Below are 12,523 nucleotides of genomic sequence, written 5' to 3'. Positions count from 1 at the left end.
TCCACAGGAGTGCCCTCACCCAGCTCCCTGGTAGGAGTCCCTGGTGGGGCAGAGCGGAACAAGCTCCCTGCCCCAAACATGCACTTTCACAGAAGCTTCCCAGCCCCAGGCCAGGGCAGAGTGGGCAAGCATCCCTAGGACACACATACACACACACATGCTCCTGAGAATGAGGCACTGTAAAACTGCTTGCTGATGCAGAGGTGTGGATTCAGAGGCGGATACACATAAAAGGTAGGGAGCGAATTGTAGATCAGATGCACGTTGTTTCCAGTGGATGAGGATCGGATGCAGATCTACATTTTTATATCCTTACAGGGTTCTAGTTTTGTGGGACTGTCCTTGGAAACAGTGATGCAGCTAAAGGTTTGTGGGTCATGGAGGATAACCAGCTCAACATGAGTAATGTGACACTGTAGGTAAAAAGAGTTAATGCCACTCTGGGATGCATAAACAGTGGAATCTCAAGTATGAATAAGAGGTTATTTTACCTTTAGATTTGGCCCTCGGACTGCTGCTGACATACAGTGTCCAATTTGGAACCCACAATTCACAAAGCATGTTGATTAATTGGAGAGGGTTCAGAGAAGAGTATTCCTACTTTGAAGTAGGAATAAGAGCCTCTGGAAAAGGGCGCTTTTTCCGGAGGATCGGGGCCAGTGTAGACGCTCTTTTCCGGCTTTTTTAAAAGCCGGAAAAAAGCGGCGGACATTTTTATTTAAATGCCGCGGGGGATATTTAAATCCCCCGCGCATTTCCCTACTACGACTCATGAAATTTACATGCCCCTTCTGGAAAAGGGGCCAGTGTAGATGAGCCCTGAGAGCCCAGGAGGAGGAGGAAGAGGCTTCTCATGCTGCCTCCCCCACTCCCAGTAGGTCCCATTGCCTGGTTTCCAGCCAATAGCTGCTTGTTTGCAGGAGAGGCAATGTGTGAAGTTCCCCTCCCACATCATCCTCCAGGCTCAGAGTTGAGTTCACAGCAGTAAACATGGCCCCTGAAGCTGCTCTGAGCATGAACAGGGGCATGAAAGGCAAGGACCCTGACTATGGAATTTGCTGGTAGCTTACTGGGAGCTATCCAGGTAAAGTCTCCTAGACAGAGCCTGCCTCCAGCACCCTAGCCCCTTCCTTTCCCAACCCTCTGTCCCCTAGCCCATGTAACCCAAACCTTCTGAAACCCTGCTCCAGGCCCAATACACCTTCCCAGACACTGCACCCACTCTTAAATCCCTCCTCAGGTGACAAACCCATCCCAGATCTTGCACCCCAATGTGCTATCCCTGGTCACTGCCCAAATCTCTGCACCACCTCCTGCACTCCTGCCCCAGGTTACAACTCCGTCCCAGAATTTTGCCTGTACCTGCACTCCTTCCCCAGGTCACAACTCCCTCCCAGATGCTGCACCCCTATCTCCTGTCCCAGGTGCCAACCCAAACCCCTGCACCCTTACCCCAGGTCACAATCACCTCCTTTACCTAAACTCCCTCCCAGATCCTACTCCCAATTCTTTACCCCAAGCTCCATCCTAGACCCCCACACCTCCTTCATTAACATAATGGAAGTGTGACCCTTGACCACTTCTCTAAGTCTTGCAGCGGCTCCCCATCAAAAATTATTGTCCAGCCCTGCCTTATAGTGATAAGACTCTAATAGCTTGATCTATTTAGCTTAATGAAGAAAAGATTAATTGATTATAATCTGTAAATACCTCCATGGGGAACAAATATTTAACAATGGGCTCTTCAGTCTAATACAGAAAGTTAGAAAAGGATCCAATGGCTTGAAATTAAAGCTTGACAAATTCAGACTTAAAAATGTATACTTTATTTCCTCAGTGAGAGTAATTAACCCCTGGAACAATTTGCCTAGGGTTATAGTGGATTCCTCATCAATGATGCTTTTAAATCATGCTTGGATGAATTATTTTGGGAGCATATTAGGGAGAGTAGGAGGGAAGACTAGATGATCACAAAGGAATATATGAATCACAGTACTTGACAATCAGAGGTACTGTATTGCACAAGTTGATCGTACACAAAGTTGTACTTCCTTCTTTTGTTCTAATATGTGAGCAAGAACATAAAATGAGAAGAGATAAAAAAGCTATGAAGTGTCATGACAAGGATGTTGATACACAATAAATCAAAGCCTTTATTTAACCAAGATATATCCGTTGAGAAATAGATGTAGGCAGACATATGCCATCACTTACTATTTTAATTTCCCCCAGGTAACATTTTTTGCTCATCATCAGGCCTTTTATTAACACCTTGCCAGACCTCTATATCTAACTTACCTGCTATCATAGAGATCATATTTTATATAATGACATGTCTGCCTTAAACAGTGTGTATACACATACTACAGGTGAGGCTAACAAATCAGCTAGTTTGTGCAGACATTTCAAATTGTAAGTTTTCATTTCCTACAGTAATCTGGCCAATTACCACAATTAATAGGATTATTGGAATTGGCATTGTGCAGGAAATAGTGGATTGGGAATATTTGTTAAAGTATTTCTTCTTACATTTAAATTACATCATATGATTTTAACGATCAACATTACGTTATGAAATTTTAAAAGGAACCTTAACTATACACTAATATTCATTGATAAATGAGCTAATTTTTAATTTTCATATCAGTAGGAGCCTCCAAAGAACTTTTATGCTCACCAGATTCTGAACTATGTTGTCCCATTGATAGGGAGTATATTTGTTTTGTATAGGAGGGCAGGCAGTTTGTTTCAATGAAGGGAGGGAGGTACAGCGTGTGACAATCACAACCTCAAATGAGTTGGAAAGTGTCTTATTTCTACAATATCACAATAAATTGGCCTGATGTGATTGTTGTGTTCAATTATCAGAAATGTGAATGTAGCACAAATAATCAAAGCATCACAGTACAATATCTGAAAAATATCAAATCACAGTACAATATCTAATCCTGGCCTTTTTTTTTATCTACAACAGACAAAATGAATGCCAATGATTAATACTCACCCATTGGGAAATGGGGTAAAACCACCAATACTTTACACATAATATTGGGACAATTTTCCAATTTTTGTCACAGACAAACCATTTTAAAAGGATACAGAATATTATACAAATAGCCTGATACTTGGTATACCCTTATCCAGGCCCGCCAATGGGGGGACAAAGTGGGCAATTGTCTTGTGGCCAAGCAATTAAAAGAGGCCCAGGGTTCCCAACTGCCATTGCTGCTACTGTGGGCTCGGGGTAGGAGAGGGGGAGCCGCCATGCTCTATGCAGCATGGAGGGTGGGTTGCCCTCAGGTCTACCCCTTCCAGGAGTGCAGAGCCAGCTCCGAATTGCCCAGGGGCTCACAAAGCATTTGGCTCCCCTATCCTTATGCATCATGATCCATCAAGTTATTGCTCCCTCTTTAATTATATATTTTTTGGAAAAGGTAAATCTATATTCTCCATATTTTTCATACTAAGCACCAACCTTGCCCTCAACCCCCCCCCCAAAAAAATCTAAAACAGAACACCTAAGTTAAACAAATGTCCTCTAGGTTGCAAAGTTGGAACCTCAAAAGTTAAGAAAGACTAGATTACAAATGACCTGTTTAGCAGCAATTCTGCCCCCCTTTTGGGTGTGTCTTACATTATAGTCTTTAATCACATGACACAATTATTTGTGTCTCTTCCACCACACAAGATAAACAGTGCTGTGGGAGTGATACAGATGTTTGATATTTTTATGTTCATAGAACAGAGTGTCCTTTGTGACAATCACTTGCCTTAACTTTTCCCTTTATACAGTTCCCTGTTTTGTTTTTTAAAAGCCTCTCAACTTCAACGTAAAAGAGGCCAGGGTCATACAAACAGCCTCCTTCCTTACAGAATCTTGATACATCAGTAGAGCACCTTGTGATCTGTGCTCTGAATGACATGTGGTTGCTGTGTAAAAAATTAATATGTGATCATATAATGAAAGACCATCATCATGTGTATGCGCAGGAGCAACCGGAATTCTGGCATTTCTAATTTCAACAGTGATAGAAATGTAGCCGTGTTAGTCTGGTGTAGCTGAAACAAAAAACAGGACTATGTAGCACTTTAAAGACTAATAAAATGGTTTATTAGGTGATGAGCTTTCGTGGTTCAGACCCACTTCCTCAGATCAAATAGTGGAAGAAAATTGTTACAACCATATATACCAAAGGATACAATTTAAAAAAAATGAACACATATGAAAAGGACAAATCAAATTTCAGAACAGAAGAGGGATGGGGGGGGGGGAAGGTAAATGTCTGAGAGTTAATGATATTAGAGGTGATAATTGGGGAAGCTATCTTTGTAATGGGTAAAATAATTAATGTCTTTGTTTAAGCTTAGGTGTAAAGTGTCGAATTTAAGCATGAATGACAGTTCAGAGGATTCTCTTTCAAGTGTAGTCTTAAAAGGTCTTTGAAGCAGGATGCAGGTAATCAAGTCATTGAGACAATGTCCTTTCTGGTTGAAATGGCAAGAAACTGTTTTTTCTTTGTGATCCTGTCTAATATCTGTTTTGTGGGCATTGATTCTTTGGCGAAGTGTCTGAGAAGTTTGTCCAATGTACATAGCAGACGGACACTTTCGGCACATGATTGCATAAATTATATTTCTGGATGTGCAGGAATATGTGTTTTTGATCTTATAACTCACTTGGTTAGGTCCAATAATGGTATCAGCAGAGTGAATATGTGGACTCCTCTGAACTGTCATTTGTGCTTAAATTCGACACTTTACACCTAAGCTTAAACAAAGACATTAATTATTTTATCCATTACAAAGATAGCTTCCCCAATTATCACCTCTAATATCATTAACTCACAGACATTTACTTTCCCCCCCATCTCTCTTCTGTTCTGAAATTTGATTTGTCCTTTTCATATGTGTTCATTTTTTAAATTGTATCCTTTGGTATATATGGTTGTGACAGTTTTCTTCCACTATTTGATCTGAGGAAGTGGGTCTGGCCCATGAAAGCTCATCACCTAATAAACCATCTTGTTAGTCTTTAAAGTGCTATATAGTCCTGTTTTTTGTTCTAATTTCAACAGTTTGACTTTGCAACTGAAATGTTCAGTTAACTTAAGGAATTCGCATATAGTTCTCCATTTTTTTGTAGATTGGAAAAGGGTAGTAACAAATTCTACGATGTGCAATTGCAAGAACCCCCATTGGTCAGTTTTGGTTGGATTTTAACCTGACTCTTCAGTTCTGCAGCACAGCTTGTATTACAGAAATAACTATATTAGCTAGCATTAGGAGATGGCTGTTACCTTAGCATTGTAGGTGAGGGAGACCATATGCTTGGTCTAGGGGATTGATTCAAGGTAACCAACCTATCTTTCATTCATCCTTCAAGGTGTGGTGCCTTTATGGCGGAGCTGGGGAGAGGAGATTTATATTATGTGTTAGGAGGCTACAAAAGGGAACCCAGTCTGGCTTGCTCTTTCCCCTCCAGGAGAGGTTGCCTTCTCCTAATGCACCACTGCTGCTATTTTGATGGTGGTGCAGTCCTGAACCCTTCTGGCTTACTGCCAAAACATGCCTGAATAGCATATGGGAGAGGGAAGATATCAATTCTGGAAAATATGTAACTGACAAACTCAAACAATATGTCATGGGACAAAGATAATGCTCTTTTCTGTTCTGTAGCCAGACAGGAAACCCCCTTGTAACATCCATTTTTGCTTGCCTGGAGCATACAGGGCACACAGAGCAGAAGGCCCAGGCTGCGTGACCGTGAATGGCTGTAAACAGAGATACGCCAATTGCTGACCAAGAGGCTGCCAAGGAGTGCCCTTGACTGAAACCCATATTGATACGAACACACATCCATCCGCGGGGGGGAGGAATCTCTCGCCCAGTAAAAAAATGTCTAGTGCTCACAATTTAGTTATCTCTCTTGCAAGTGTAAATTAACTTGAAACTTGCTTGTAAGAACTGGCACCACAAAACGGACCAGTACAATTCGGCATCTTAGATAAGAAAGAGAATACGGGCCCCCAGGGGTATAAAGATGGGTCCAGCAGCGCATTTTCTCTGAGTGTCAATCTACCATCTATCTGCTGGTCGGGTTAGGTGTTTGATCTCCCGAGGTTCCAGAGGGGACGCCCACCTCGTATTTGTCTTTCCTAGGAATTGAGAGACCGGCCCTGGCCTGACACGCTGGAGTCGAGAGGCACAGAAAGGGGTAAAAATTGTACCTGGATGTGGTCCTTTGCTTAAGTATATATATACATAGACTTAGAGCTCTTTAAAGATTAAGCTGTCACTTGGTACCATTATTTCTATTTTCTATCTTTATTTTCTTTGTAACCATTTTTAAAATCTGTATTTGTTAGCATTTAAGAAATAGAGCAATAGCCATTGTAACCATAAGTCTTTTAATAAACCTGTAACTGTTTAAGCTTTAACCTGACTCCTTCAGTTGCTGTAACAGAACCAAGCACAATTTAAAAGAACTTCAGCCGGTCATAAAGGGACAGACATAGGGAGAGCTTGGGCGTTTGGATCTGTGTCACTCCCAGGTGACAAGATCCGTTGGGGCACCTTTCCAGCCTTTCTCAGGCTGCCCGCTGCGAAGGAACCCCTGTGTTCTAGCAGCTAAAATCTAAGGTGTAATAAGCTCTTCCTATATAACAGGGCGTCTGTTGGCCTGCTGGCCACCCTCTGCGATGGGACCCCGGTCCTAGCAGTAAAGACACGGACGTTAAACCTTTTCTCGGAAGCATACACACACACACTGCCCTGACCATCGGCTGACATGTTCCCAATGCTTTCTTCCTGCCAAATTGATAAACAATTGACATGTTAGAACTCCTGAAAGAAGGATCACAAGATATTTTTAACAATAAATCCATCCAAAGGAAAAAAGCACAGAAACACAACTACTTGACAGGTGACAGAACCATCAAGATGTCCATATCAAGGCTGAAGAATCACATGATAATTCTTGGAAATAAACTACTTTAGAAAAAAATAGGTACTATAAAAGGTTAGATGCCTACCAAGCACCTGCTTGTAGCCAGGAGTGACTCTGATGTGCTATGCCTCAATTTCCCCTCTTAGGATTCCTTAATGATCTCTACACACCTGGATTACTATTGTAGATATGACTTAGCCTACTGGCCAAGTCAGAAACCAGCTCAAACCAATCTAGGGTTAAAAATAGATCAAACTAAGATCTCTAAATGAACAAAAAAGTTCTTTAACTCTTTATAGGCTTCTCTTTGGTCCTCCATCTAGGTCTCCTTTGAGTCCTTCCCTTTGTTCTGATGCTACACGTTCTCAGGCTAGTTCCCCTGAAGCACGATTCTCTTGTATGGGACAAGGCCTATCATAGAAATTTTTGCTCCTTGTAGTTCCATTCCTCCCTGGGTCCCCAGTCTCGTTCCACCAGAGTACCTAGTCTCTTACAGCCCCCAGACTGAGCTCTCTCAGCTCTTTTAGACTTCTTAAGGTATCTGCTAATCCCTCTCCCACCGGGCCTATCCCTCAGGCTATGTCTGCACTGCAGGCTTCTTGCACAAGAACATTTTATGGAAGAGATCTTCCGCAAAAACTTCTTGAGCAAGAGCGTGTCCACACTGTCATGTGTTTTTGCGCAAGAGATGTGCTTTTGCACAAGAGAGCATCCACACTGCCATAGACGCTCTTGCACAAGAAAGCTCTGATGGCCATTCACAGAATTGTCATCAGAGCACCTGTGCTTTTTCTGATAGGGGTTTCTTGTGCAAGAAACACCTGTTGTCTGTCCACACATGCCTTTTTGCGCAAGAGTTCTTATGCAAAAAGTCTTATTCCTCATAGAAAGAGGAATAACTCTTGTGCAAAAAAAAACCCTGTCTTCTGATGATCTACTGTACTTTTCTTGTGCAAAAATGCACTTATAGTGTGGACTCTCGGTGAGTTTTTGCACAAAAATGGCCGTTTTTGTGCAAAAACTCTGCAGTGAAGACATAGCCCCGATGAGGAAGCAGCTAATTATTTATGACAAGATGGCGCTATACCCATCTCCCCCCAACAATGACCAATCACTCTATGATAGGCAAGTTGCTGGAATATTGCACATATTCTCTCTCTCTCTCTCTCTCTCTCTCTCACACACACACACACACACATTTTACATTTAAATTTGGGGAAATCTAGTGCATATGAATCAGGTTTTACTTGTTGCTGAATATCGTGCTCAATTTGGTACTTATTCTTTCACTGTTCATTTTTAATCTACACTGGCTTTATGTGTACTTGAGGTGACTCTTCAGGGTCTTTCAATTAACCTTTATTACCTTGGAAACAGGCAGTTTAATTTGTTTAATCACTTTTCAAAATCTCATGATGAGTGTTCAGTGTATTGAGACAGCTACCTTAAAAATAATTCAGTCATATTAAAAATCAGTTATTTAAAGAAAAATAACTCACCTTTTTAATCTGAAGACTCAGAGAGCCCTCAAACTGTTTTAAAATGAATAAAGGACTGAAAAGCATGACAGCTGTGGCATTAATAATTTTGCTTTGCAAGTTTACACTAGCAGAAGCAGCAGCTTTGATTCAATATCTGAATCAAAGTAGTATCATCCATTTTGCTACCATTCTGCCAAATCATAATAGTCTCTCAAAAAACAAAAAGGAAATACTACCAAAGTGCTGCAAAGCAAAATATCAAATTATTCCAAATTCAAACACCATTATTTGACCTATGTAAAGTTAATTTTCACTGTGTTAAAACGCAGGACTGCAATTTCAATGTAATATATGTAAAAATGGAAACACTGATCTACTTAGGAAATACATGGCTCATTTCAAGACGACCTCAACTCTCTTTACTTAACAGAACTATTAAAGGTCTTCAACATGTTCTGTGTGGCCAGACACTTGCAACCACATGGATCTCCATTGACTGCAATGTATCTAAAGGCTGGTGCAATGTCTCACCAGTGCAGGATTAGAGGCCTAATGTAACATAGGTTGCAAAATTCTTCCCTCATATTTTCCTGTGTCTATGTCTAAATAAGGTAGAATCATTTATTTAGCAAGTACACCCCAGCAGACTAAGTTACTGAACTGCTGGTATTCTACCATTCTCCCAACAGCAGGTGCACACACATTCTACATTCTCTTAATTGCCTCCTTCAGCAGTGCCATGTTTGGAACGCAATTGTTATTCTTTGAATAAGTTCTCCCAAGCCTGCCATCTGAAACAGACACATCTGCAGTAAATTTTGGGAGAGAAAGATATCCAGTGCCCATGCAACATTAGCCAACATTCTCCAGGCATGAAGGCATTTATAACAGGAATTTGAGTGGCAAATAATTATTCCACAGGTTGCACCCCCCAAAACTGGAATTGTCTGGTCTGGCCTCAGTGCTGCAAGCTGTTCGGAGCTGCTAGGGGCTGGTGCCAGCTTCAGTCCCACTTCTGCAGGCTGCTGGGACCAGAGAATTCGGCTCCCATGACTGAGTGGGGGCAGTAGCCTTGAGTGGTAACCTGGTGCTTTCCCCATACTCCACCCCCACTCACAGTAACCAAATCTTGGGAGTCTATTCAGTAAGTCTGGCTGGTTTTTCTGTTTGAAAACTGGGCAGCTGGCTGCCCTATATTTAACTGCGATGCAGCCTGAGCTCTAGGACTCTTCCTCCTTACAGGGCAGTAGAGCCCAGGCTACACTGCAACAGACTCTTAGCCTGAGTGAGCTGGTACAGTCCAGATGCAGGTTTTTAATTGCAATGTATAATATCCAGTGACATTTTATTTTAATCATAATATTGTTTTGATAAATAGCTTGATTTTTAACTAAATGAAATACTGCACCTTATTAATGTGTGTTTAGACTAAGTAATTTATTAAGAGTAAATTAAGGGCTGATGAGAAACATAATTCTTTTAACTATAGATAACAAGGAACCAGTATGGCAGTGCATGCATATATAATTAAATGTTTCATTCAATCTCAAACATTTTCCCTTGACTTTCCAATTTGCCAAAAATTGTGAACAAAGCTGGTTTGGGATTCATCCGAAACATAATTTTTTCTTAGCTTTGGAACTGCCAGCAAAACAATAAATGAATAATTTGCACAGCTCTAGTCAAGACTTCATCTATGCACGTATGTGAACAACTACTATGCAGGCAATGCATTCTTCAAAGTCCCCATTATGTTACATCTGGGCTACCTATTTTCTACTCCCCAGCAGACAGCATTAAACATAGGCATAGGCAGAAACTAGTAAAAAAATCATTGTTTTCCAGAGGTGTAGATGTATAAATAACACCAAATTGATTGTAGCATATAATCCCAATAAAATGCCTCTGTTTTAGACTTTCAGTCCCAGCCTCACAGGAGTCATGAGGGTCACTCATAGGGAAGTTCATTTATAGTTCTAGCTTCTGTTATTCATAAAATCTGCCTACTTTCCTTTGCCAGCAATCAATTTCTGTCTTCTACCTCCAATTCTGAGACATGTTGTGAAAGGGCAATGTACTACTGCTAGTTAACCAACTTTGTTTCTTCATTACACTACTTTGATTCTTCTAGATTCATGCCTGCATAGGTTTGAAAGGGAAGAGTCAGCAAGGTCAGGTACATGGTAACAATTCAATTGCTTTCAGGATTCGGTTGATCTCTATTCCTAGACAGAGCTCCAGTTTAAGAAAGCACATGCTTTCCCTGCTTCGTGAAAACTCTTAAGCACAATGTGCAACATTTAAGTACATGCTAAAGTGCCTTTCTGAAAAGGCTACTAAAGGCACCATTCAGGGATTATTATTGGTTTTTGTGTGATTCTTTAATCATCTTCTTGGTTCACTAAATGTAAATAATATTGCCTTTCTTTTTCATTGAGATAGGAATAATTTGGGAGAAGAAGATCATAATTTATAAATTCTATTAAGACTCCCTGAAGAATCATCCTAAAGAAAAGAAGACAATAAAGAGAAAACAAATGTGATTTGAATAATAGGAAATATTTATTATTACTGAAGAATTTCTGCATCTAAAAAAGTGACACCACATTGTATTTTGCGTGTAAGAAGGTTACAGAATATATTAGATTTGAAGAAAAAATAATTTGATAAGAAGCACTGTGCAGCTTTAAGCCATATAACTCTCATTTGGGAGTAAATATGAAAAATAGCAGAACAATTGGGGAAAAAACATAAAAGGTGAATTGAAATTTCATTGCAGTGTCTTTCAAATATATAGACATTAGTTGAGTAGATCAAATTGGATTGTAGTGCAATTTTATTCTAGCTTCCCATTCTTACATTGCAAAGGCTTCAATAATAAAATAAAATCCCCATGGGACCTTGTTAAAGGGTGCGTGCCCTGCACTGGCCCATCTAGGGCAAAACCCAGGCCAGGAGCAAGGGCTGGAAGTAAAGACCCAGCCAAGGCAGTTCTGACTAATGAGGGCCCAGCTGGGGGCTATTTAAAGGCGAGCAGCTCCCTGCTTGGGGGGAATGCAGTTAGGAGCTGGCAAAGCAGGAAGCTCCCAGGAGTTTGAAGAGTGCTGGGGCAGGAAGGCAGGGCTTGGGGAGCTCTGGCCAAGCAAGCTCCCAGGCTATAGGGCCTGAAGTGGGGCCTGTGGTGAGGAGGGCCGTAGAGAGGCAGCCGTGGTAAGTGGGGGGTAGCAGGTCCACACCCTAAGCTGGTGATGAGCGGCCCTTACAGACTGCAGTTTGCCCTGAGATGGGGACTAGTTGAAGACTGGTAGTGGGGTCACTGAGGCAGGGCGGTGAGTAAATCTCCCACAGACCTGTAAAAGAGACTGCTGATTTTAAGGTTAATTTAAGGACTCTAAAAAACAAAAGGAAGCTAATTTTTACTGTGAGATGTTTACACAGAGCTAACTTTACCAAAGTGAGATACTGAATCAACTGGATAAAAATGTACCCATTTTGAAACTGTCAAAGCCACACATATACACTTTCTCTTCAAAGACTCAGAGGGGTGAATTGGACTTACCATCATGTTTGAAAGCCTCTGAAAAGTGATAGAGGTTTGTTGGTGAGTGATAGTGTTGTGCTGTCCCTCTCCAGCCTGGCGAGAATATGCTTCCTAATGAAGAGCTGCTCAATCGTGGCCTGTTCTTTGAATTAAACAGTGCTGAAGATGAACTAGCAGATTTAATTCTTAGGATAGCAGCATATGATGTCGGGAGGCTTGGAACAGCTTCTGAATATTCTGTAAAAGAAGCAATAAAGTTCTGAGAAGGAGATGAGATTGACACAAGAAATAAGAGAATAGAAGATACATTTTTTTTGCCTAAATGATATTTTAGTCAGGAAATGCAAAAGTGAGATGAAAAAGAGAGGAAATTAATAAGTTCCTTAAAATAAATCAATATACAGCAGAGTTTTGACCCTTAAAAGGGAGAAATTCCATACTCCATGAAGTCCACCGAGGACCTTCATATTACTGTCAATTTTAGGTGGAAAGTATTTTGATACTATGGGGATGGCTGGCACTGTTAAACCATAGAAAGAGCACCCCTCCTGTAGT

The 12,523-nt window shown here is 41.1% G+C and overlaps 1 protein-coding gene across 1 annotated transcript in view; it reads right to left on the bottom strand.

The window, feature by feature from the left end:
- Positions 1 to 12,523, bottom strand: part of CNTN5 (contactin 5) — a 1,036,023-nt gene that overhangs the window by 401,707 nt on the left and 621,793 nt on the right. The window contains exon 4 of the mRNA XM_089775740.1: positions 11,987 to 12,205. Coding sequence (XP_089631866.1) covers positions 11,987 to 12,205 — 219 coding nt within the window. The remainder of the gene's footprint in view (positions 1 to 11,986; positions 12,206 to 12,523) is intronic.

This window comes from Pelodiscus sinensis, chromosome 1 (genome assembly GCF_052426305.1).
Source record: "Pelodiscus sinensis isolate ZL-2025 chromosome 1, ASM5242630v1, whole genome shotgun sequence".
Taxonomy (NCBI): Eukaryota; Metazoa; Chordata; order Testudines; family Trionychidae; genus Pelodiscus; species Pelodiscus sinensis.
Note: the sequence above shows the minus strand (reverse complement) of the source record. Positions and strands in the feature narration are given on the sequence as shown.